Source organism: Coturnix japonica, chromosome 10 (assembly GCF_054131305.1).
Source record: "Coturnix japonica strain WE chromosome 10, WE-NBRP24, whole genome shotgun sequence".
NCBI lineage: Eukaryota > Metazoa > Chordata > Aves > Galliformes > Phasianidae > Coturnix > Coturnix japonica.
The window spans coordinates 29,405,779-29,433,276 of record NC_140672.1 but is presented as its reverse complement, the minus strand read 5'-3'; the positions used below and the strand labels follow the sequence as shown (position 1 = coordinate 29,433,276).

The following is a 27,498-nucleotide window of genomic DNA, read 5'->3' as shown; positions in this document are numbered from 1 at the left end:
CAACAAGTACATTCGACTTTCCTGCCACAGGAACTGGTAAAAGGACTTCAAAAAGATGGAGAGCATTCGCTCACCGGGGTTGTACCTCTGCAGCACGCACTGAGGATGGCCAAGCTCAATAAAAGGACTCTGCATCTCATGTTTGTTTTGTTTTGTTTGTAATTGTTCATATATATATATTTATTTTAAGGTGCGTATTAAAAGTTTATATTCCGCAAACTACCTGGGTTTTTCCTTGCATCCTGTGACCACAGTGTCTGCTGACAGCACATCAGGCACTTCAAGCAGAAGTGCTTATTTCACAGTGGACTTTAGACATTTATCGTTCAACCTGGCAAGTGTGTAAAGTTGATCACGCTTCTGTCTCATTTCAGTCTCAATAGCTGAACTCTTAGCCGGACTTCAAATAAAAGCCTGTTAGAAGAGAGAGCAAACAAACTGATAATAATAGTGCTAGCAGATTCAATATACTAAATATATCTGGTGATAACTGGAAGAAGTATTTACTTTTAAATTATTTCTAATCAAAATTGCCTACGTCCCAAGCTGACCTCCCCGTCTGAATAATCCCATTATTTCAACATACCTCACATACTGGACGGTATCTTCCCTTGTTATGCAGAGTGCTGGGGTCAAAAAAGAAACCTCTGCTTAAAAATACAGCAGCAGGGAGCACGCAGCCCTTTCAACAGACAGGACCACTTTGAAGTTTAATACAGAAAATCTATTTGATATTTATTAAACTTAGTTTCTCCAGTTACAGTTTTGCATTGTACAAAGCATTTTAATGACACAGTAGTTAAAAAGATCTTTACAAATTGAAATGTGATACCCTATTCTCCAAATATTTTAATTGCCATAAATTTGTTTAAAAATACACATTAAACGCATGTTTCAGACACTAAACTTTCTATAATCTCAATACCACAAAATACATAGAATATACTATACAGATGTGGAAAAAATCTAGTTAGTATATAATACTTTGCTCACCATTAACAGCTTTATTATGTGAAATGCACATACTGACTTAGAAATCCTAATTTGAGCCCCAAAGTACCCTTTGAAATTTCAAATGTATTGCAACAAATAAAATCACAGTTGGTGTGTTTCTTTAGGTTTTGGTTGAAGACGGACGCCTAAATATTCCCATAGAAACAAAACGTAACACATGGACTCGTCATGTACAAAGTGTGAAACAGAGACATCCCATTAGTTACTAGCAGTACCTTTCTGTATGATTCACAAGGGCTTCATTTATAAGAGACAGGTGAAAAGTTACCTTCCCTCACCCACAAACCCTCCCCCCAAAAAACCCTTCTTCATCAAATAATAATTTCAATTAAGATAAAGGATTTTTAATAAATATATAAGCACTTTATCCTCCATATACAAAATTTCTTAAAACAATTTAAAAGGGGGACCAGATACAAATGTCAGGAACTGTGCTTGCAAAAGTCACGCCTGGTCCTTAGAGTTGAGTTTTCAGATGTGTAACATCAATGCAGCCGAAAAGAAGCGCTGCAGAAGTACTGTGCACCCAACAGCACCGATTCCCCGGGCTGCATATAAAAACCAAGTCGGGGAACACTGCATTCCAATTTGCCCGTATCAGCTCCAATAGCAAACGCAGAGAGGTATGACAGGAGTAGGTACGTTTCCATTAAGTTTCCAGATGAAATTAAAACTTTTACATAAAGATGGCCTATATAAACCCTAACGCTGTAACACAGCGTTTCAAATTGTTCAGTATAGTGTATTCGATTGAAACTCAGCTGAGATCGGCAGAGAGCAAAGAACTAATGCTGTCGATAGCTGATCTAGCAACGACCAGAGCTCGTATTGAGAGAAAAATGTACTTATTACATCGCTAAGCCCTCCCTCCCTGCCTCCCCTCACCCCCAATACTGCTGCTTTCAAATGGCATCATGGCATCAGAAACCAATTCCTTGAAAAGTAATGGAGTTTGACATACATCACGATTCCCTGATTGATTGATTACTTTTAGGTAACTTTCACACTGTGGAGATTTGCCTCCTGGAACAGCTCTGTATTTGTCTGAGTTGGCCACCAAAAGCTTTGGCTAGTCTTCACACTTCAAGATATCCAGCATTAACATACAGGTTTCCATAACACTGTTTCATTAGATGGAATAATTTAAACCCTGACCAAAATTTTTGTCAGAAATCTAGAAATTTGGAAGTTGCTTACTCCCCAATGGGTAATTCAAACTTGACTTGCTCAGGCCCTTAACATAAACGCTGCGGTGACAGTAAATATCTGTTAGGTAACTGAAATATTAAATACAACAAAGGTAGTCTCTTTTTCCAATAGTTTCCCATTCTGGAAAACTACATCATTATCTGCCTACGGCTTTATTTTACTTGCCCCGGGCAAGCACATCATTCCCATAAAGTACTGACTCTGTATGTTGGGGCCATTCATAAATACATTTCAGGGCTTTTTTTTTTCTTCTTCTTTTCCTTTGTTATCACAGCAATCAAGCCTCAGCAATCTAAAGGAATATACATTGCACTCCTGTATAATATGCAAGATTTATCACCAGTAAGATGGTGACTCAGCACTCAATAAATAATATATCAATATAGTCAGTTGCACCATAATCTAAAAACAAGTATAACATATACTTTGGACAGACTGATTTCATATATATATACATATATATTAAAAGACACATACAATACAAATTGCATACTGCCATCAAAAGCCAAGAAGAGCCATTCACACGCTCTACTTTATGGCTAATAGTTTCAAATCAAAATAAAAGTATCGGGCTGTTTTACTCTGGTGTCCTGAAGATTTGTTTATAAGTATAAATGGTTGCACCTTACCATCTAGGAACCTGCAAGTTTCACAGCAAATCCAATAATAGTGATATCTGAGCAAGCCTAGTCTGATTAAGCCATTTTTAAGATTCACCAACTGGGACCACGTTCGGTAAGGGAATTAAGATCTCAGTGTTGATATGTGCTTAAGATCCAATCGTCTAGGGAATCGTTGAGGAACCTGGGAGTGAGGGATCCCCTCCTCAGCCACCAGCGCAGCCTGCCTTAGTGCTGACGCTGTCTGCATTTCCACTGCTGTTGTGTAGAGGTTAACAAAAGGACAGAGTTGGACTGTTAGTCTGCATCGTGGCACCGGGATGGAAGCATATTCAGTATTTGCATTTTTTTAATTGCTATGAAATCTGACAAAGTACACAACTTCTGTCTTAGAAACAATGGTAAAGCCCAAATCAGATATGCTTTTGGAAGCGTGAAATTTAAGTGTCTCTGATTGAAATAGCCACAGATGAGTAAGGCATTTTTCAAATAACAAGACCACTGTGTATCTCCCATACAGACAGAAAACCTGGGCAGCACTCCAGGGAATGTTTCCCTGTGACGGATTCTGTCAGCCATTTCAGGTCCACATTTTAACACAATGTAAGAAGTCTTTCAGTTACCCAAAGACCCATTGACCTGGGGACAAGCAAAACATTTTTGTAAGAGACAACTGCGTGTAAAACCAAAAGGTATTTGTGGGACTCTAAGGAAATAAAAAGAGAAAATAAATTCCCAGAGATGAGACCATTCCTGCTTACAGTCATGGTCACGGTGCACAAAGGAGCAAGCTGGAAGCAGCCGCACCGGCCGGTGCAGCACTACACAAAAAAAAAACAACTATGAATGCAACTCCTACAAAGGTATTTTTTATATAGCGTCAAAAGAGTGCTAGGCACTTTAGAGTATTAAAGGAAAAATTAGTTGACAGTGTCCTATTAACCAGGATGCAGAGTCTGAGGGTACAGAGTTTTGTCTCTAACAGCAAACACGAAAAGAATGCGATCTTGCACAGTGATTTAATAAAAAGGATGCTCCAACCAACAGACCTGATCAGTGATTCAGCTCTAACGGGAAAAGTCACAGGTCCGCTAACCAAACACATGTTGGTTCGTATGTAGCAAAGCTCTTCTGGAAGTACAGAACACGCTGGAACACAGAGGAAGCTCTACGAATATGCAGCTACCTTTTAGTAGGTTACTCATTTCAAAACTTCTAAACTCTTAAAGCCCATAGGACATACTGCAGTACTAAGTAGCGTAGAATTCTATTCCTTCTTTCGAGGTTGCCATGATTTTGGCACTTAACCACGACGACACAAAACTTTAGTGCAATATTTTTTCCTGAACGTGCACGTTCATCTCTGGTACAGAACTAAGGGTTAAATGGGAGGTAAAACAAAGCAGCATTCCACAATCGCACTCTAAAGTATTCAGAGCTTGACTCTTTAGAAGACCACTGCAATGAGAAGTCAGTTTGCATGACAGACACTGGTACTTTTGAAAAAGAAATGGAATTTTACCCAAGTACTGCAGAAGACCACTGCATACAGTACACCTGGTCCTGCTGTAAAACATCTTGTAAACAGTTCATAAAATCTTCATCTAAAAGTAAGGCATAAGGCACACCAGACATGTTAGGGGCACTAAGCAATACTGAAAGCAGTAGCATTTTAAACCTTTGACTCAGACAAGCACCTCATGTGGAAAGGTACTTTGGTTTTGAGAGCAGTCGACTGTAACTCCACAAACTGTTTCTGTTACACCAACTCGCTTCCCTCTCAAATGAATATTCTGCTCCATCAAATGCATCAAACACGAATGGGACCTTCATTAACATGGGGTAAATACAAGTTTTAAATCCATTCTGCATCAAAACGATTAGACAACTTCCCTGTAATAGCAGGTGTGCTCCCCCACCCCACAATGGCTGTTGCACTGTCATGCTGTAGTGTCCATTAACCACCAGACATTTTTTCAGGCAGAAAAAAAAATGGACCTCCGTCTCTACTTAAGATTCCTGATTTTCCAGTCAATGAGAAAGTTGCAAATGGCAGTTCTGGTAGGAATTTAACTACTGTTGGTTTTTTTCACCACAAAACTGCTGATTTTGCAAGTGTCAAAAAATGACAAACAAAATGCGTTTTAAATGAAGAGAGATTAAAAAAAAAGCACAAGATTGCCCATTTCAGAAACCTTTCCTATATGCCTTTCCTATCAGACCGAAGTTCATTCCTACACCATTACTCTGATATTACATTGAATGCAAACTGTTTCATGATTTGCTATAGTGTTAACCAATGGTTTGAAACTGCCTTGAAAGCAACCCAAGTCAGAACCAGCTAAATATTTTTCCATATAAATTTCTTTAAAATTCATTTAAATGAAGTATTTTAATACATAGAAGAATATCTGGAATTTTTTCTATTTAGTACAAATTCTGCAATAATAAAACTCTAGCTGTCATTTATTAGTTGATCATAGGCATTAGGCATGAAAAGTATGGTGTTTCTACACGCTAGAACCTATCAATCCTAATTCCTTTTACAGGTTCTACCACCACAAGACATTACAGAGTAACAAAGCTCACGGAGTACTTAAATAAAGTGTCTATGTTTAATTTTTCCTAAGTACTTGGAAGGGTAAAATTTAGGGAAGAAACAGCTAAAAACTGCCCAAAAACTGGGCTTTTCAAAATTAAAATTAAAAAAATTAAAATAAATAGGATTTAAACTGACTATTTACGTATTGTGACGGGAATTCCAATGACTGATCCATCCATGATAGATTAGCCAAGCTACACCTTTATATGTCGCAAATTTAAAAATATTTAAATAACTTAAAAAGGGAATACTGAAGGAGTTCATTAACAAGATCGTTTTGGGTTAAAACACAAAACACAAATCAAGATGGGAGACATGTGAAAGCATTCTTTGTTTTTAGTGTCAACTAAGCAATGTGTTATGGCAGTCTTCCTTCTTGACATGACACAGTGTTGTGGAGATAAATCAGAGGCAGCGAGAAAAATGTGTTCAATTTTCCATTCCTTCAGTTCGAAGTATCACTTGGCATCCAGGCGCAACCAGTGTAGTCCCTGACGGGTGTAACGCACTAGGTCTGTCATGATGCTCGAGTTAAAAACCAGAGGGCCCATAGCTTTATCCAGTTCGGCAAAGAACTCTAAAACAACAGAAACACAAATTAGGCACAGTCGTTCTCATTGGCTGCCGTAAGTGAAATATTGCTCTCCCTAAAAGAACACCACCTCAGCACAAACATTGCAGATCAAGGCAAAAGAAATGAAAGACGGCTGAAGATGGCAGAAGAAAGAGAAAGAGATCCTTTCTAAGCCCATTTCTTTACTGTTTTGCAGAAGGTAAGCATAATTACACCGTGGCCTAACTGTTACAAAGCATTCTTGGCCTTCTCCCTCGAATGTGTATATTCACTCCAGGATTTCAGAAAAGGAAATGCACCAAGTTCTACTTCCTAAAGAGAAAAACTTGCAGGAAATGCAAGACTTATTTATTTATTTTAAGCATAGCTGGTAGGAAATGTTAGATCTCCAACACCACCTGACAACCAGGACAGCCAGCCCAGAGCATCGCTGTCACCAAAGGAATTACTTTCCATCTTTCTTTTACAAAGGACCCAATTATTTATCATTATGCACTGTTAACTCCAAAATTGAAAACCTGTTAGAATTTAACACAATGTATACATCTTAGGTTACAACTTGCCTTTGCCTACCCTTACCTTTCTGTTCTTTAGACAGCTGTTCAGCTTGGTCCCAAATTTCAGTGGCATAGAGGAAGTTGGATGTAACTTGGACGTAGCTGGCTGCCATCTGATGGATCCTCTGGGGGATCGTCACCGAAGACCCACTCCCTGAAGGGTTGGCTGCCCCAGAGGAGTAATTTCCTGAATTCCCTGGAGACAGCTTTGGAGAGACTGGAGACGGCATACCAACAGGCTTGCTGCTTATCCAAAGGAAAACATTACATTGTAAAACACGCACACAGATATGTCAGGTGTGTCATGCAAATGTCTTCCTACAGCTCAGAACATGGGATGCTAAGGCACTCCTACTTCACACACTGAGAACTCAGGACTGGCCCTAAAACAAGTGAGCTTTTGAAAACCTCTCATGTTCCTCCAGCTCCTGTATTTTAGCCTCACAGCCAAATCAACATGCAGCATCTTTCAATCAAATCTGTTGTTTAAATAAATTGAACCTCACATAGTAATAATGAAAAAATTAAAGCAAGGCAATTATACTGCTGTTGTATTTTCAAATAACATGATGCATATCTGAAATGCCCTCCTAAAATTCTGGTTTTTGTTTTGTTTTGATAGAGTAATCTATAAAAAGTCTGTTGTCAGGTTTCAAGAACAGAAGTAAACTGCTGTACCATGGAAGAGCTTACTGTGAAAGCACTTGTAGCCATCTGGGCTACAAGTGCATCACTGCAGCACTAATAAAGCTATTGTTTTGAGAGCAAAAGCATTACATAAAACAACAAACCACTGAGACAAGTGACCTGTGTGTTAAGGACACACTGAGAAGTTTTTTGTTCATTCCTCCCAACAAGGAGTTGCCTGAGAATATCTCTGTACAGCACATTTCTCAACCTCTTATCAGAACACTTACCTGAACAAAGGGATCAAAATCTAGACCTTAGAACAATTAGAAATTAGAACAAAAACAACAGAAGCTCAAGAAAGTAAAAGCTGCTCTTTGAGCACCTCAAACTCACAGTTTATGTGGAGAATGAGCTATAAACATAGAAATACAGGTAAACTTTTACTACCTACCTTCCCATACCAGGTGACGGTGCTTGAGAATTATTATAGGAATTCTGTTGGGAAAAAGTAAACGTATGTTTATACCTCAGCTAATTATATTTTATCTGGTTGTTTAATTGCTCATTTCTGAACATGAGTTCTCATGGCTTTTCTTTTAAGCATATAATAATATCAAAATATCCTAAATAATATCAAAGTACTTTCAAAATTGGGAAAAGCATCCATTTCACTGATGACTAAGACACAAATCAGCAAAGTTTTAACTTTGTTATATCAACAACAAAATTAAAATTCTCTTTGAAGCCAACTAAATTTTCTAAAAGCTGCACCAAAATATTAATAGGAAGCTATCATTAGGACCAATGGGTTGATGACATCATAGTCATGCTGTATCCTCCCAGCTTTAAACTGCTCAGCTTGAATGTACTTTCAAGGTCCATTCCTAAATTAGGGCATACTGGAAGTTCACGTGCAGCAATCTGAATACCAGGCAGAGGAATTTTAAGTAATGTAGAGCTTCAATTTGATTCGTTTTTTAATATTTGAAGAAAATATATATCCAATTACCTTCAGATGTTCAGTCAGAGTTTTAGAATATTTCAATGCACTTTCCTTTTTCAGTTTGAAAAGCCTTAGGTATAGTAGAGATTGGCACCGAAGACTAACCAAAGACAGAACAACAAAACATTTCCAGTTAAAGTCAAGCTTATCACAACATACCAAAAGTCAAAAATGGAGTACCCATGTTTTTAAAAGCTTTTCTCTCCCAACACTAAACAGCCAACTGTCAAACTGTAACTAGACAAAGTCCCACACCACCTTTACTTCTCAAGAAAGTAAAGAACAGTTTTGTGCCTTAAGCTGAAACTAGGTTGCAGTGACTTTACTGATACAGCCTTCACTTTTTTCTCATGTCAGGACACACTGAATCTGGTGCATGCTGCTATAGTCCCCCCTCCCTTTTCCACCTGACACAGTCAGCTTTGTTCAACTGCTTGCTGCAGCCATTTAATTAGTCCAGAAGGCAAATGACAATTCTTAACAGCCATTTCAAGTTTTGCCATATCACTGTGTGAACACACAGCAAAGACCCCAAACCCTCCTTCTGCTACTCCTCCCAAATCCAATAGATAATTTCCTTTCCAAGAAAGTTTCAAAACAGAACTGGAAATTCATTCAAATGAGTAAAGCAGTGTGCTCTGATTATGTTATTTTACTAAAATTAAAGCCAAGACCAGACAACAGTTTGCTTGTTAATGTAATCTCAAAGTTTCCCGAAGCATTTAGGTCACAGTCCAACATCAGCTGACCATGCAACCAACTCAACAGTAGTCTGTTATTTTGGAACACTATAATTTACAAAGAAAGCAAATGAAGAGCTCAGTTCATCAACAGTAACTTTATCAAAACACTAAGGATAATGAAATTCACAAAGGCACCTCTATCATTTTTAGCCATATTAACAATTCCATTGCATGCGACAAGTTACCAATGACATCGCGTTCTAAAATAAAAGCAGTAACTGACAGAACATTATGGAAGTCAAAGTTGAAGTCAGTCAGTCATTTTCTTAATAGCTGAAAGACTTTGCTGTTGTTAACAAGCCCTTACAGTAATCGATCTATAGCATCAATGGTACTGAACAGTCAAACAGAAAACTCCTATTTGGTTCAAAACACCTGAAAACTCAGTGTAAGACAGCATTTCACAGACTGAAATCTGTGTGTGTAATTAATCAGTGTGTAATATAAAGTTCAGGATACACGTACCAAAGCACTGCTAGCCTTTTGTCTGCAGCCGTAGCATCTGGTGCCAAGTAATTCTTCAGTTTCATAGTGTACCTATAAACAAATCACCAACAAGAAAACTATCAAGTAAATGAAACATTATACAATCATTTATCAGCCACCAAGTTCTTATGAAATTCAACTTTCAACTCCTTCACTGTTTCAGGTCTTTCCCTCAGACCCTAAACAGAACGTGGCTAGGCAATAATTGGAATAGTTCTGCTCTGCACACGTCACAAATTGTTAAGACATCACAAACTTTGGAATAAAGGATCTCAGCCCTCAAGAACACACTTGAAGCTTCAGTAACTGGAACAAAGTGGCTAGTGATCCGTTCTTAGTGTAGAGCAAGGGACTCCAAAAGTTAGTGGCAGAACATGAGTAAAATGCAGAAGCTTTGATTTCCAGCCCTCTTCCCCAACCATCTGAGTTCTGTGTGTGCTTTACAGCGCTTACTTGATTAATTCCACAGTTTCTGAATACATAGTGAACGGGGACTTGGATTCCTGAGCATTTTTCTCCAATGCATTCCCACACTCAATGAATGACACCACTGCATCTAGGTAGTACACAGCCTTCTCAAACCTGTCAGACTGAGAAGATTGGATAAAAAAAAATAAGGAAAATATTGAGAGGAAATACCAGAAAGTTCTAGTACAGACAGGCAGCAACACAGCACAAGCAGTAAACAAACTCCAGCATAATGTGCAAATACTGGATAAACATTGTAGATTTGCTTACCAATGCATCTGCATTATGTTTTAACTTCTTTGCTTGCTGTAAATAATGATCAGCTGAGTAAGTCCTACAATAGAAGACACATTTAAGGAGTCAGACCACCTACTCTGTACTTCCTTTTATGACAAAAGTTTGTTAATGTTACAGCTTTCACTTCATCCCCCTCTAACTCAAGTTACAATAACAGGAGGTACTGCATCACAATCCCATTTGGGTTCAAAAAATGAAGGCTCCTCTTTGCTACCAAAGACAACAACTGCTCACCATGGGCAAAGCAGACTCTGTTAAAAGAGAACAGGCAGCAGTGATATCCTGAAAGTGTGTGATGGATACATCAACACTTAAAAACAGGACAACCCTGGACTGTTTAGATCTACTGTTTGGTCCATCCACGCTCTGCAGGAACACACAGGGCAGACTAGAGTTTCTCCTCAAGGAGTGCACCATCTGCCAAATATTTGGTGCACAAAGCAGGCAGAGAAGCACGTTGCTGCAGAACAGCATGCAGATCTCCAGAGCATGAACTAGTACTCAGCATCTTTTGTGAAGCAAACAGGACAACCCTTCTCCACAGAAGAGCTCACTGTGCTGCAAGATTAGCACCCCCAAAAAGGGAAAGGCACCCTCTGCTTTTCTTACCTGTCATCAAAAACAAGTTTTGCTCTTCTGGACTTTGAGCTCTCTGTAGATGGAGCAGAAACAGGAGGGCAGTTCGATGAATTGTTCAGAATCTTCTCCTGAAAGGAAAATGGTCACCGAATCATGTCAGGACTTTTTTTTATTTTTATATTCTCAAAGACAAAGAGGAATTTACTGTACACATTTTTCCCATGATTTCACACTCCGTAAGCAGTAAGTTCAGTTTAGTAGCTGCTTTAGCTGCCATTCACCATACAATAACACAGTTTCCCTGAGGCTTTCATCTCATGCTGGCACAGGGGATGACACAGAGGCTATAATTAAGCTGAGCCCTACTACACTAGGAGATCTCCCTTATTGCTAAATCATGATTTTCCACTCTGAACAAAGAGGCTATATATACTTCTATGACTTCTCATGTCTTTCAACAATAAACTACTGAATGTCTCTGGGTAGAAAAGATTAGTATTTCAGAAACACCAACTTCAAGGAGAAATAACAGCTGTCTTCACAACATGCTGCCCTTGCTCCCCTTAATTTTACATGGCTCAATGTGACACTTCAGGCTAAAGAAGGGACATCAAAACATCTTGTGAATTCTAAGTGAATCTCTTCTCACTAGATCAACAGCATAAGGCAATTTCCCAGCTTCAGTGTGCTTTCAGTTCTTTGGAGTCATTGTGACCAAAGGCCAATTACACAGAGTATTTAATAACCTGCCTTTATCAGATCCTTGCTAATCAGAAGGATCTCAAAGTTGCGAGGCACTGCACTTGCACAGCAATGCCCTAACTACCAGTGTAACATAAAACACCACCAAAACATGCAGGGAAATGCAGCATTTCCAAAGTATGAAAAGAAAAACATCAAACAAGTTAACAGCTGGTTTAGGGACAGTTCTATGCTGATGAATAAGGAAAGGCCAGAGCAGCAGTCTATGATGCAAATCTGCTATCTACAGGCTTCCTGTAAGTGCAGACACCGATGCACACAACCTTCCCAGGTTTCTAAAATTTCACAGTAATGGCATGTAAATTAATCCAGCAGGTCTCCCAGTTTAAATATTGCATGGACTCCACCCTAATGACTAAGCTACTTTCTGCCACTGCCGATGGCAATTTGCTGCTTCACTCCTCCCCAAATCAATTACCCTTCCTGAACACTTCAGAGCAATCAAGGAGAAATGGTACATTTGGAATCCCAAAGATAAAGGTGAAATCCCTCCAACTTGAACATATTACACTCAAATCTGGTTATACAACAGAAATTACTCTATGAAGATACCCAGATGTGCTCACAAGTTTACTCCTGTCCAGTAATACACATTTATATACTAATGAAAAAGCACATTACATATCATGACCTTACACTATCATCATCTTATAATGTTTTTGAAACCCTTCAACTACATATGTTCTTAATCTAAGTTGCTTAAAAAACACTTTCTGCATCACCTTTTCCACAGTGTTTTCTCTACTCTAACCACAGAGAGCTCTGTACCATCCTGATCTGGAATCAGATGAACCTTTCTAGAATCCTAGGGTGAAAAATGAGAGCCACAGCTTTGTATCTCAGCACTGTGCACGGACCCAGCTCCTGTTCTCCTTAAAACGAGGACAAGATCTGTACTTGCTCCAGCGACATAAGAGTAACCTCATTATTCATTCAGTGTGAGCAGATCTGTAGTGATATTTCTCATTAACAAATTAAACAGCAAATACGCAGCATCTGTCATCAAAAGATGACTAAATGCACTTTAGTAATTAACATAAATATTTGGTAGGAATAAACATTAGCATTCAACAATCTCTCCTAAGTTATTTTCCAATTTAGAGTCTAAGCACCATGGTACGAAACAAGGCAAATCTGAAACTAATTACATTTCAACAACTGCAAATTATTTAGATGACACTGCACGTCAAAATGCAAAGCCAAGAAATAAGTTCAAGGCATTCACAGAACAAGCCCTTTACCTTTGTTTCTTTAGCACTGCCAGAACCTTTTCCCTCTATCTTCCTCTGTTTAGAAGATGAGCAGCTTTTACTGCCACTGCTGCTGTCCTTACTAACATTGCTGCTGGACTTCAAGGATGATGACGGACTGGCTGTCCTCTTCCGGGACCCGTGCTCTTGTTTGGAATCCTTCTGAAGGACTGGGGCAGCAGGAGATGGCAGTAAATCCTTCTCTTTAACAGCACTTGGTTTTAAAGACCTGGACAAAATGAATACATTCAGTTTTGTTTTTTACTTTTCAAAATAGAAATAAAACAAAAATCCAGCATCACCTCTTTTTTTCTCTCCACACCCTTCCCCCATTTAAGCCTTTTCCCTCTCCCTTCCCCCCCCCCCAAAAAAATAATAAAACAAGATTTTTAATGTTAAACATAGCAAGACAGATTCAGAGGAAGCAAATTATCACCACAGTAACTAAACGTTACGAAGCCTGATTAAACTAGTTTTCACCACTTTATCTGTTCTGACCTGAAAACGCAGAAGGCAAGTTCTAACCATAAAACCACATCCCTCAACAGTTCTTAAAAACACCCTAAACACTTGTAATGTTAGAAATGAATGCCAGCGTTAGCGCCAGTCTGTCTATTGCAGACAAGTCAGCCTAACAGCTCAGAAAAAAGATGGCCCAGATAACTGTTCTCTAGAAGCCATTGGCCTTTTGGTACAGTCTTACCTTGGCTGCTGAGGATTCCAGTTGCTAATTCTGGCATCCCTTTTCACAGAGAACAGTACACAAAATAACTACTTACATGAAGCTTTTGAAAAACCATCTTGTTGCATTTAACCAAGTGCCCTTCAGAAAATCACACCAGCAACAAAACAAAATATCAGGACTAAAGGAAAAAAAACATGACAGACGAGCATCCATTTTTTCTACATTTCTTAACAGAAACAAAGAAGGCATTTAACTCAGAAAGACTTCTAGCATCTGTAGCCAGAAGCTGCAGCTTCTCACACATCAGTAATTCAACAAATATTCGCTGTAGAGAATTTTTTTTCCATGATGTAATTATACCAGCTGTCTGTTGTTTGATCTGAAAAAGGTGAACCCTTCATAGTAGGGTTTACCTAGTCAATATTTTCAGTTATGGATATGAATTTCCACCAACAACTAATGGAAACTTCAAACTGAAGAATCAGAAACCATGAAATATTACCCACTGATTAGTAAGGAGACATTTTGTTGTGGAGGAAGGAGAAGAAGGTAAGGGAGAGATGGATACAGGCATGAGTCTTCTCCTTGATCACTCTGAGCCTTCAGTGCTGAAAAGACAGGCAAGATACTCACTCCCTACTGCTAGAAGTCTTGTGTCCTGATGGAGCTTTTTCTTCTAGTTTTGTTTTCTTGCTTTCACTGGCTCTGTTTTCATCCTCATTCTGAATACAGCAAACAAGAAACACATCCAGATAAATGTCTACATTTACAGCTTCACGAAGACAGTAATTTTTCACATTTAATGGATTTAATTCAGTGGGCGTCTTGCAGCGTACAGAATAATACCTGTACAGGCTACAGAAACATCCCCTGAAGCAACTACCTTGTATCATATATTTGAAAAGTGGCAGTCTCAAGTTGTTCATTTTATAACACGCATATCACTATGAAATAACAAAAATCTGCCAAAGGCTTTGGTACGAAATCAGATTTTGTGCTGGGGAGTCAAACACAGGTGTCTTATGAATGCCAGGAACTGTAAAACCCATGGAGTCTGTAAGAGATGTCGAAGACCAGATTTTTATATAAACCTAATCCTAAAGTTGAAGAGTTTAAGAGGATACACAATCTGTGCTACCTCCAGGAATGCAAGCTACAGTGCTAACACATCTAAAGGTACAACCCTCTGCCTTTCATGAATGAAAACTCCAATATTCCCTATTACAACGGCACAGGAAGGATCAATTTATTCTACATAGAATAGGTAAGCAAAGTAATCTCCTAAATTACTGAGCCACTGCAGTGAGGTATGACATTGGTTACTGGGCCATATGCTTAACCCCTTTAGCAAGATACTAAAAGGCTAAGATAACAGGCAAGATTTTAATTACGATACTGTTACCTGTTTATGTTTCCTTTTGCCTTTTGTGGAACTCTTATCAGAAGGCTGCTTCTGAGATTCTCTTGCATGCTTCTCTGGCACATTTTTCTTTTCCACTTTGGGCACATCAGCATCCTTGTAAGGCTTCCCTGGTATTCTTGATAAGAGGCTCAGGTATCCATTTTGTGAAGGTACCCACTTCACAATAAGTGGGTACCTTTCATCAGGATCGCTGAGTGGTGAAAGAAGCTCTTTCTCTTCCATAGGAGAGAACATTCTTTGCCGAAAAAAGCTGTCATCCTCCTCCATGGAAGATTTAACAGGAGTCCTATTGCTCTCGGAGTATTTGGGTGTTTGTGATGAAGGAGGCAGGCTTTCATTTTCATCTGAATCAGAGGATGAGGTATCTGTTTCTATGAATTCCCTGGATTTCTGGGCAGATTTGCTTGAAGCCTTGTATTTCTTTTTCTCTGTTGTAGGCCGAGGGGAAGATTTGGGCTCTTTCTTTATATTAGGTTTTCTGGAACCTTTAGTGGCTGCCTTATGCCTGTTTGAAGGTATGTTTGTTGCCATGTCTACTGGGGTTTCACTTTCTATTTTAAGACCTCCTCTAGGCTCTTCAACAGATGTCTTTTCTGCTTTCTTGGGCTGCTTTTTACCCACGGTCCTCCTCTGTGTTGAGCTGTCACTCTGGGCAGGTGATTTCTGTGCGCCACGACTGCTCTCTGAGCCCTTTTGGGTGGGTTTGGAATCTCGCCCTGGTGTTGAAGAAATCGAGTCCTTGGATCCGCTTTGATCAGCGTACCCACTTCCTGTTCCCTGATCCCGTCCCTCTTTTTTGTAGCCTTGTGAGGATGGGATGTTGCTGTCCACAGAAGAAGCTGGTGACACTTTATGTGAATTAACTTTGTTCAGCCAGTTATCCAGTTGCCACTTGTTTGTTGGCGGTGGCTCCGGCTAAAAACAAATTTCAATAAAGCACTGTTAGATACAGTGTTTCACGTGGCTTCCATCTTTTCTGCAGCCCTACTGTGCTGCAAGCCAAAGCAAGCGGTGCACTCGAGCATCTGAGGTCAGTAACTAATGAAAAATGCATATAACTACAGATAGCAGGTCTGCTTTTTCCTTCAATCAGAAGAACTGCAGTCCACAGGAAGCACTTGCTGCCATGGCATTCCAGACTAAAAGCTACTGGTTTTTAAGCTACTGTTCCCATGTCTTCTGCACTCCAACAGATAACTATGGTAAAAATCACCTCAAATAACAAATGTGTGCTTATAGAAAATATAGTTATCATGTCAAATTACAGGTACTTTAGCAAAAGAATATGTGGAAATATGTGGAAATAATTCTACACTTGACAAGTTTTTGTTAAAAAAAAAAAGAGACCGAGAACATGTTCATTTTTTTCTGCTTTTAAAACTCAGGATTAATGCCTGATGACAGCCCAAATGCGTGACAAATCCTACCTCAGGGGATGCACTCTGTGATGGTTCATTAGCTTCACTATCACTGGAACTGCTTTCACTTTCAGAGTCAGATCCTGAACTGCTTTCAGACCCACTGTGGCTGCTTGAGTCATCCCTTGAATTATCTGCTCCTTCACTGTTATGTTGTGAAGGTTCAGAACTACTGAAAACAAAAAGGAAGAAAAATAAACAAACATTACTCAGTGCAAAGGCATCCTGGAAGTTCTTCCATTAGGAAGAATAAAATGTAATATTTTAACTAACATTTGCTAAAGAGTTCAACTGAGCACAATTCACCTTGTTCCCCTCCCCCCTTCACAATGTTGTCAGTATAATATTTGCAGAATATGTGTTGGCCACTGATTAAACTCTAATCACCTTCTGGTCTAATCAAAGACAAACAACTAACACTGATTTTAGAAACGAGATCAAGCCAGAAGCGCTGACTGGACCAAACATCACTACCATTGGATTGCAGCATAGAAAGTAAAGGAATGCCTACCTTCCAGGTGTGCTCCTTGGAACTGTTTTATCACAGTCCTGCAATTAAGAAGAAGAGCATGAGGCTTCTAGAAGCATATGCAATTACATTGCAAAGTATTGATATCAAGTCTTAAAGATTCTAAATACTTAGCCTGAAGAGTGCTCTAATTCAGAAATACAGAGGTTTAAATTTGCCTGCCTTTGGCTTGTACAAAAGGAAAAATAAATCACAGTTCTTTTATCCAAGCTTTTACCACAAATGTGTCATCTCAGAACCCTCCATATTCTGACAGTAGTTCTGAGATTTCCTATTTTCTCCACTCCCCCATGCCATGTTTTAGAACCAGATGATACAAATTTTTACTGTGCTATTCCAGAAATGTTCCATGCCCCAGTAATTAAACAACTAAATGCACCATCTTCAAGTTTTCCATGTGAAAAAATAACAAACAGCGGAACTGAGAACAGCAAAAAAAGCAGCATGGACTTCTGCTGGGTAGCACAGACTCAAGAGGTATGTTTAATTCAGCAGGCTGAACACCATCTCTGGCTGGAGATGCACAGAGTTAATATTGCCAAGGAGCAAAAGATACGATAAAAATAAAGGAGCTGCTAGACTTATAGTTACAGAAACAACCTGGGAGTAAAAGACACACACAGCAGCTCTTATCCCGAACAGTTGCTGCATGGACATCTGTGTGCCATGCACTCTTTAGCCAGCACAGAACATGAGGGGCTCTCCCTTAGGTGGCAGCCCATTGTGTGTGTTAGGAAACTGACTCTGTTTCCATTCCACATTTAGAGAAAGCCCATTTGAAATCATCAAAGCATGAGTCCCTAGGTAAAAAAAAAAGTACTGTTCTCACAAAACCAGATCATTTTCCTCACATTTGCATTTTAGAGTACCTGAAGTTTGTTTGAAAACTTGCTAATTGTTTTTCGTACCTCAACTGCAAACTCTCCTTCAGCTTTTCAGTTTGCTGTTGGACTACTGAACATTGCTGATGTAACAAACCATCAATACACTTGGTTTATTCTACTGAATCTTTGGTATCTTGTGAACATACCTGCTCTCCATCGCTGTCTTCGCTACTGCTAAGTTTTAAGTCATCTTTCAACATACTAAGTAAGTAAAAGGGAGAAAGTGAGACAAGTTTTTCCATGTAATTTAATTACATTCAAAGCACTCTTCTATATTCCAACAAGTTACTGTTTACAGAGCTGGGTGTGTGGGTGAAATCCACAAGTTACCATTTAAAACATTTAATGTCTAAGAATGGCAAGTTAAGTCATTCTTTAAAGAAAACTACGGGCTGTAGTGCTTTGATTCCTTTGTTCGTTCTTTAAAGTTTAGAAAGGAATTCTGACACGTTTTACTAATGCAGGTGGAGCTAAAACATCTGCGTTCAACCTCTTACACACCACGGACAAGAATACTGTTTCCCATTGAATTAAGAAATGTGATTGCTTCATGTCTAGTGGCAAAATCCCAACTGTTCGACATCATAAATTTTCTACTATTCTTCAAATGTATAATTGCTCCTATTTAGGGTAGTCATACATACACATACTATTTCATGACACTGAAAGTACAGGAACACAAAGAAAACATAGTGGGGTATTTGTGCTTATTTAAAAACACCTTCGTTACAAAAAAAAAGTCTTACTCTGTCTGGTTCGATTCACATCTGGAGAAAGAAGATAAGAAAGGATTAGAATACTTCCCAATTTCACAGTACAGCTGTTCTACTTATAATCTGAAAAGAAACAGCAACCTCGAGAATCTACTTAGACATCTATTTTCAGCTGCTACCCTTATCAAAAGATGCATTTATCTCACTTTTTAACGCTTTCTTAACAGAGCACAATCGCTTTATCGGAAATTCTATTGACACAGCAAACATCTCCTCACCCCTCTTCCCATGCACCTCACTTTAACTAATGTGAAGTGCTAACTCCAGTTCTTGCACCTTCCTACACCCTCCCATTCTGGAACCAGCACAGCCCTTTCATAGAGGACTACACTGCTATAACAAAAGAAAAGCCAAATGATGAACTCCTACTGCTACCACTTATTGAAGTGGCTGTGTATAAACATCTGAAACCTCATGTTTTAAGGAACTGACATAGTCTATAATAAATAAATAAATGAACAAGCCACTCTTCAATTATTTCCCATTTCTTTCTCACAGATGATTTGTTTTTTAATCTTATTAATACTAAAAATGTAAACAGAAAAACTAAACTTCATTTCGTAACTGCATCACAGCAAATACTAACTTAGAATACCTTCAGAATCTGCAGTTGCTTTCAGTAAACATTCCATCAGGTGGAATGGGCATTTTTTGTTTGGAAATTGTATTTAAACAGAATGTAATCAATTTTCAGGTATGAATAGGGCAGAAGACAGTTAGATTCTTCCTGCTGCTTTTTTATTTTTTCTTTCTGATGTCTGATTAATGAAGCATAATGTTAGGTCTGTGTACGCAACTAATAAAAATGCCTGTCAGTCACTTAAGAGAATGAGTAACTACTCGTACAAACTTAACTAGATCTCAAACTTAATTTACTGTCTCCTCTAATAACAGAACAGTTCCTCATCCTATTTGTGCAACTGCAACAAGCTGCTTCCAGCTGACAGCTTAGCAATGCACGTTTAGTAAATCCTGTCCCATCCTGCCCATTCTCACACACTGATACACTTCCAGCTCACCAGCCAATTCCTAGGGCCAAACTCCTGCTCAGTATCCTACAGCTGAGAAGAAAGCAGGGGGATGGAAGGAAGGCACAGCGCACCTGTTACACCGGTGTGCCATTATTTGCCCTACTGTTCCTGAAAATAGGTTGAAATCAACTTTTTTTTCCCTCTCCTGTTAGTTAAGTGTAAAGCATGGCCAAGAGTGTGCAAGAACTGACACATTCTGGTAAAGAAACAGCTACTTTCAGAATCTTTTAAAAGTTGACTGTTACGTGAGAAATGTTTTCTCAACTGCTACTTACGATTTGGATTGATGGCCATTGGATGTTTTTGATGAAGGATTATATCGTTCTAGAAGGAAAAAGAAATAACGCTGTACTCTTTTGAACACAGACAGCAAAACAGTCACTGCAAAGTGGACAGAACTAAACAGGCTTAGCCAAACAAACTCAAGAATGGCGGAGTGAACAGGAGAAAGAGGGACCAGCTGACGTCAGGTGCAGCCTCTCACACATTGACCAAGTGAGAGAGGAGCAGAGACAGACTGCCAAGAGAAGCAATGACCTTAATCAAGAAAATCTAGAAAGCTTTTTTAAATCGTTGCTGTCTAAACCAACACACACTTAATATGTTTCTGAAGGTGTGAAAAACTTCTGCTTCTATCAAGGTAGGATACAAGTGACAATCCTGAAGTAAAAGAGGATAGGTCTAGCTTAGATATTAGGAAGAAATTCTTTAGTCAGAGTGTGGGGAAGCCCTGGCACTGCTGCCAGAGAGCTGTGGGTGCTCCATCCCTGAAGCCAGGCTGGGTGGGAGCTGGGCAGCTTGGTCTGGGGGGAAGCTTGGAACTGGATGGCATCTAAGGGACCTTAGAGCCCAAACCCTCCCATGAAAATTATTCTATTACCCTCTACATGCTGAGGAGATCAATTAAATCAAGTTTTTAATCTGTTTCAGCATTCCTACGCAGCTTTTTAGTGAATGAAAAGTCTTTAAATCCAAAAAGCAAACTCATAAACCAAACCCTACAGTTAGAACACTGTGATATAATCTGCTTTTTGGTTTGTCTTCTTTTTCCTTCCCTGTTCTTTAGTTCTAGTAAATTACTAAACATAGCACAACAGAAACAATATCTGAGGTTGTTGGAAGTGTCACAGAAAACTGAAAATGGAGCTGAGAAATGGTTCTGTGTTTTTATCTATTTGGCCTCCCTGATGACATACCTAAAGATCAGCTGTTTCCAGAATGTAACCTATTGGCTAGCCTTATGGAATTAAGTTTTAATTTGTTTCCTTAATTCCCCACTGTATTAGGAGTTTAGATTAAGCTGCTTGTGAATACCTAAGAATAAACCATTCCGCTTTTACTATTTAATCTGTTTAATCACTTTGACAGGGACTGGTAAGACTGTTGGAAGGCAACAGCACAAATCTAATTCATTTTTGCCAGATATGTTACCTGGTTAAATGCTTCATTTCAGTAATATTCAAAATGAAGACACAGTCAAATAGGAATAAAAGGTGCATTTGTCTAGACTTTGGAAATACATTCTGGGATAATACACTCAAGAATATTAACAATTCTTGAGCAGTTCTCTTCAATTTTCATATCCATAATGCGAAAGTGGACAAGAAAAAGGAAGAAAATGCATTGTGCTTTTTCTATTAAAATATGAACTTCGTTGCTTTCCAGCATACCCAGGGGTTTTCTCTGTGGGTGTTTTCACACTCAGCTATTTTCAATCATATCAACCAAGGAAGCCTATTTTTCGAGAATTAAAAAAATAACAACAATTTAAAGAAACAATTTTATTTTTTTCCCCTTTTCTAGAAGTTATGAGTGAGTTACACAACAGTTATTAACTTTCCAGTTCTCAGCAAGAAGCCACAAATAAAATCAAGTGTTTATTTCATAAGTCTTGAGAAAATACGGACAATTTTTACGTGCAACCCATTCCATTACCAGCCTGGAGAGGTCTCATGATCTAATGGCCTGACTTCTTAAGGGGTACTAAGAATACTCAGTTGTAACAAAAACACTGCACATAGGAAAGGAAGTTTAATGTACTTACTCTGTTCTCCAGTGCCAAAACTGGACTGTTGAGACTCCTAAGGGAACAAAAGATCACAGGAGTTTTTTCAAAGGGAATTTTAACATCTCAAAAATCATGCCATAAGCAAGCTATTGTTCTGACTTTAAAGGATGGCACATATCCTTTAAAAAACAACAACAAAACAAAACCAACACCTACTCCCAAAGAAAACCAACATGCTAAAAACAAAACCCAGTGGTAACAACCAAACAGAAACAGGGAGCCCTTTCCTGGGCCCAAGCTGCCTTCCCCAGCAGTGACAGAGCAGCGAGTACATGGGAAGAGCATCCTTAGCTCATCTGTCCCACTGACCCATCTGTCCCTGCTTGCTTGCTTGGAAGATGGGCCACGTGCAGTTGTCATACACAGTACCTGAATCTCCAGAAACTGTGCAACTTCTGCAAACCCTATCTTCCCTTTCTCACCTTCATCCAAATCCTCATGTAACTGAGCAACCTGGCTGTATAAAAGCCAACAGACAGTGATAAATACCTGCCTCGATATACAGTGGATTTGCTGTCTATGAAACTAGCCTTGAAAGACAGAGCCTCGCCAATTCTAGCACTGGTAAGATCTCTGTATTCCTGTTCCAGAAAACCCAATTCTGCCTCCTGAAACACAGTACGTTATCAAACACTTGAAATGTTAAAAAATAAATAAATAAACAAATAATCAGAGAGTATTGTGTTACTGAAAACCTACTTCTAAGCTAGTGTGCCATTTTAAAATAGGACCTTCCTGACCTCCTTTTAAAATGAGGACAACTGCTGACCTTACGCATAAAAACAGAGAATGTTTGAGTCAATTCACCAAGCTGATAGATGTACTCTGTGACAGTGAATTGCAGGGGTTTGGGGCACAGCTGTACAGCAGTCTTCACAAACAGCCAGCTCAGTGACGTGATGCAATTTATAAATGCAGTTTCCAATTGTAACTTCATAAACACACAAAAGCTCTACCTGGCAAGGCATACTTACATATATCTGACTTCCTTTAACATTTTTATTTCAAAAGTGGCAGCAGTTGAAATCATGACTTGAATGAGTATTGTCAGTGGAATGGAGAAAGAGTGCAATTTTCTCAAAAACAAAACCTCTTAGGGAACTTTAAGATGTTCCCAATGCCCTTCATCTTTACTGACTGAAAGAAGAGACATTAAAATCAACCTATGGTTAAACTGCAAAGTCAAGATCAAGTTGCAGAAGTCTTCTTACTTCAACAGAGAGCAAAAGCCGTACTCTCTTCAGAATACAAACTGATTCTCATCTTTCACACAGGTTCAATGAGTACAAGCATGATTCCTCAGTTTCCTTTTTCCTGTCAACTAAGACAAGTAGGTAAATACTTGATAAAAGTACCTGATAAAATGTAGGTAAAACCAAAAAAAAGACCCTACAGTAATCAAAATACCACATATGCAGAACGACTGCGCTGTGCTGAGCACAAGATGAGCAACTGGGACTGTTCTCATCAATGTACATTCCATAAATTCTACAGAAAGTGTCTGCCTCAGTGCTTACCTCAGCCAGCTTCCTATTTCTAAGGCAGTATTCCAGTTAAGGGCACTTTAACGAGGTGTTATGCTTAAATGTGCAACTTCTTCCAAATAACTCACCATCTATTTTGCCTCTGAATACACGTCTCTCAGAAACTCAAAGATTAATAAAGAAATAAACAGAAATATATATTTTTTCAAGTCCAATTTCTTGAGAAAGAAGAAATTAAGAACATTTTGAAGGATGGAAATGCTTTTCACAAAAGCACAGCAGATTGCAGAAGTTAAGTGGAAGACACTTCAACAGGTAAGAAACCATTGCTTGGACTCTGACAGAAAATGGTGATTAGAATGGTAGTCAGGTACATAATTCTTACCTGTCCATTTTTGGTTTGGCTGTGGTGAATAGGATCCATTTCCATTTAATATCTGACAACCCAGGTCAGACCTCACTTTTAATTCTCAGAATAAAGTTTCTGGATCACAAGGATCACAAGGGATCGACGCAACTGACTGCTGCCTTCACAACTACTACAGCACGGGACACTGAGCAAACCCAGAGACCAGTGCACCTCTTCAGAGATGTCTGCAGGTCACCGCTCAGGTACACAGACATAACAGCTGTCAGTGACATCACACTCCCTGTTCTATGATGGAAAGATTCCATCCAATAAGAAACAGCTGCATTTCTGAATATATTTTACAAACACACCAGTCCTCCTGCTCTGCATTTTTTGACTGTGAACCCCTGGCTTTAAAGACTTACACAGGATGAAATTACAGAGCGTTAGGTGATGGGATAACATTTTTATCAAGAGTCAGGAATCTGTTTTTCACAGCACCCATAAAACTTTTTATGACCTATTTTCATGAAGTTTTATCTTCTGATTCAAAGACTTCCTGATAATTATAAGATATATTTATAGTAATGCGGACAGGCCCCAGTCAGGATTTTGGGTCCCTGCAAACACTTGCTGCACACAGGGAAAATGATCTTATGCCAGCAATCTTAGACATAAAATCCACCCATCCACCAAAACGAGCCTCATTTTCTACATGTAGGCAAAGTGTACCAGACTTCTGCACACAAGAGAAATGCTGTGAGATGCTGCAGCATATAACTTGTAAATAAATAGAAAGTTAAGGAGAATAAGATTTTCTAGAACAGTGTGGCTTGATTCAAGTAAACCAGCGCTGTGTTCAGCCTTCTGAATTCTGTTCCGGGTCTAGGCTGTACAAGCCTACGGCTCACTAACTTGCTGGAATTTGGAGAAATCCCACTGCCAAGAATGACAGAGGGGAGAAGGCAGAGGAAATTACAGACTTTGGAAACAGAGAATTTGACAAAGTTCCATGGCTAAGATGTACGCACACAAAATAAATAGGCTGGCAGAAAGTTGAAAGGCTCAGGGGAGCCATACATGGAATTTTTTCGCAAACTTTGTGAAGAAACAGAATCCAAGGTTGACAGATTCAGAAAGAAAAACACAGCCTCCCTTTTGTGTTCAGACGTCAACAAGGCTGTGCAATATTATGCAGTTCCTATCTGCAGCACAAAGGCCTTTGTATTTCTGCACACTTTCTTTCCCCCCCTGAATCAAACAGCCACTGAGAGAAGAACGTAGGCAACACAGGCTGCTGACACCAAAGCTGCCCATAGCTCTGGGCTACCCAGGCAGTGACAGTACCAGGACCATCCAACCTTCTGTCAGCCTGTGGCACTTTGGTGGATGTGCACTTACAACACACAGCCTGGAACATTTGGCCAAAAAGCAACCATGAGTTGTAGTCGGAGCCTTTTGGAAAGCTCCATTCACACACTGCTCTGAATTCTTAAATGTTGAAAAGCTGGATAACTTAAAAAGTAGTCTGTCTGTGTGCTTCAAACAAAGAAGTAACTAACAACTCTATTAAAATCTTTGATCAAATTTAAATGCAACTTTGCCCAGTTATCATTTTCTCATTTTATTTCATATGGCCAACAAAGTATCTGTGAAGAAGATTTATCCTTCAGCCTGGGAAGACACAAAAACACCCAGGACACAGAACTCTAAGAAAAGCATTATTTAAAGCATTGCTTTTTAGGGAGGCAGGTGAAAGGAAGCAAACTAAAATGTCAGCCATATCTATTTATCAAAGACTACCAAGGGCTGAATGAAAGAACTGCCATTAGCAAATAAAAAACCACTTCTATGTGTTCTTCTGCATACAGGCCCCTATAAAACTGCCCTCTTGATTGCACGTCAAATAGGATTTCCTATACAGAGGAGATTACCACTGTCTTAGCAGAGGCTGAGAAGACACCTGTTCATAGAAAATAATGACTAAATCCCTACAGGCAGAGAAGAGAAGGAAAAAGACCAAAATACTTTGCAATACTTCATACTTATTTTGACAGTTTACACTTATTTTGATAGAAAGAAAGCCAAATGAAAAGTGTCTATTGATGCCCAATCCATGCTTATTCTCTAAAAAATGAAGCCGTTGTTAAAATCTACACAGTCAATAGAGTTTTTAGTCCCATGCATTAGAAGGTGAAGGAAACAGGCAAGCAGCCACACAAGTGAAAAATACTAATTAAATGGCCTGAAGATCCCTGTATCTTAAACCCCTACAAAGAGTCACAGTGACCCAATTCTCCCCAACCAACCACAGTAATGCAGTTCTTTCCCTCCCTCTGCTCATCTTTTTCTCCCTCAAATTTCCTCTTTCCCCTGAGAGGCAGATGAATTACAGCTGACTTCAAATAAATGGATCAATCACTTCACAAACTCAGTTCTGTTATTTTCTTATATTCCAATTCTCATTCTGGGCAAAGAAAGTGGATTTATTTAATCTGCAGCCAAATTCTAGGCCTTCAGCCAAGTTTCAACAGGGATTTTAAGTAGTACTTCTGTACAGCACCACTTAAATTGACCAAGAATAGTTGAAACACTAACCAGTGCTTCAAAGAATGTATAGGTGAGCTGCATGCAAGACTTTAAGAACTGTAGACATTGTCACCTTAAAGTCTATAATGTATTGGTCAGACAACGCTTTACTTAGCAGTAAAATAACATCAGCTCAACCTCACCACTCAGTTATGTAATTTTTAATTGGTATTTATACTGGAATAACTTGTTGCCAACACAGTTATAGGGGTTCTTTCCTGAAAAACCAGTTGGGGTTTTTTCTGTTGTTTCTTTTTTGCCCTTCAAATCAGTTTTACTGTATCCCAACCAGCTTTAGTTAGCTTCATACTTGTAGGTTTTAGTTATCAGGCACAGCAAACAGAAGGGAAGACAGGAATCAAAAAACTCGCAACTTCCCTCCTGAGGGAGAAAAGTCTTCAGCTGCAATGTTTGACCTCCCGCAAACAAAACAGAGATAAGGGAATGGCTTTGTTTTCAAAGTGAGTTTTGAACTGTATAATGAAAACCTTCAATGGTACCACTTAATGACCACTGCAGCAGAAGCAGAAAAAAGGTTTTTTCAAAAAATAAATTATCTTGTCTCATTATCCCTTTCCTCCCTTGAAAGTAGTCCCTGCTTCATAAGTATTAGCATAAATCTGCCTATGGAGATGATTAGTAACTAACTGTCCATCCTTAGTTTCAATACTTGCTTAAATGCTGGTTAAGGTGACAACTGGGACCTGAAAAGATTTCAGATATAAACAGATCTGTAGCACATATTTCCCTACAATTTCCACTACAAAACAAAAAAACACATTAGTACAAATGGCAGAAACTCACAACTTTGTACGGTTCAGCAAAGAGAGGAGAGTTGGGTGGAAAGGCTTCTTCACCCTGCTGGATTTCTTGATTTCGCCTTTCCCTTTCTTTCATACACAGCACATTTCGGTCTTCACGGTTCATGTTGCTGCAAAAAACAACCAACAATTCCCTGGTCACAGAAGGAAAGAGGAGGATGGAAGCACACCCTGTTCTTCAAGAGATCCCAGGCAAGAACCCCCCGCTGACTGCAGCTCCTCAAAACTGAAAAGAAGTTTGTCCAGCTTAAAACATTTCACATTTAGAGCAGCTATAACCTACAATCTGTTCCTGACAGGGACAGTTTATGCACTTAAATAAATAAATCACAGAGTCCTCAGGCAAACAACTGGAAGTTGGAGCCTTCAGCTCTGTTGGCACTGCGATGCAGCAGTCAGGAGTTGTCCAGGCTCCAGGAAATCCAGAAGGATCGGCCCCTCTGGTAGCCCAACAGACAGCACACATTACAGTGCTCTACTGCAAAAATGTAGATCAAAAACATAGAAATCTCACATATTACAAATCTTCCTTGGAAGCCTGGCCTTGCTGCTTGCATTAACAGCAACGTGTCAAATTGCAGAAACACAAAATCCACAAACAAGTCAGCAATGATTTCCTTTGAGGTTCATAAAGCACCAGGACTTACAGG

General features: G+C 39.1%; 1 protein-coding gene across 2 annotated transcripts; it reads right to left on the bottom strand.

Moving 5' to 3' along the window:
* Nucleotides 1-5,439: 5,439 nt before the first annotated feature.
* On the bottom strand, nt 5,440-26,923 carry LOC146759615 (AF4/FMR2 family member 4-like). 2 transcript variants are annotated; one of them, XM_085510775.1, is made up of 18 exons: nt 26,832-26,923; nt 21,582-21,618; nt 19,813-19,861; nt 18,480-18,500; nt 17,880-17,934; nt 16,832-16,869; nt 16,330-16,492; nt 14,882-15,817; nt 14,113-14,201; nt 12,786-13,023; nt 10,813-10,910; nt 10,177-10,240; nt 9,892-10,028; nt 9,418-9,489; nt 8,216-8,309; nt 7,658-7,701; nt 6,599-6,819; nt 5,440-6,022 (listed from the first exon to the last, which is right to left on the bottom strand). In XM_085510775.1, the coding sequence occupies exons 5-18, from the start codon at nt 17,931-17,933 to the stop codon at nt 5,904-5,906; spliced, it is 2,367 nt and encodes a 788-aa protein (XP_085366901.1). In that variant the 5' UTR covers nt 17,934; nt 18,480-18,500; nt 19,813-19,861; nt 21,582-21,618; nt 26,832-26,923; the 3' UTR covers nt 5,440-5,903. The 2 variants fall into 2 exon arrangements, with proteins under 2 accessions (XP_085366901.1, XP_085366902.1); XM_085510776.1 differs by lacking the exon at nt 26,832-26,923 and adding an exon at nt 23,475-23,699.
* Nucleotides 26,924-27,498: the final 575 nt, after the last annotated feature.

Coding starts and splice junctions, on each gene's coding strand:
- LOC146759615 (XM_085510776.1), bottom strand. CDS start 23,519: ATGGAAATGGATCCTATTCACCACAGCCAAACCAAAAATGGACAG. Junction 19,862..21,581: donor TTTTGGCACTGGAGAACAGA/GTAAGTACATTA, acceptor TTTTCCTTCTAG/AACGATATAATCCTTCATCA. Junction 13,024..14,112: donor AAGACTTCTAGCAGTAGGGA/GTGAGTATCTTG, acceptor CATTTTGTCCAG/GTCTTTAAAACCAAGTGCTG.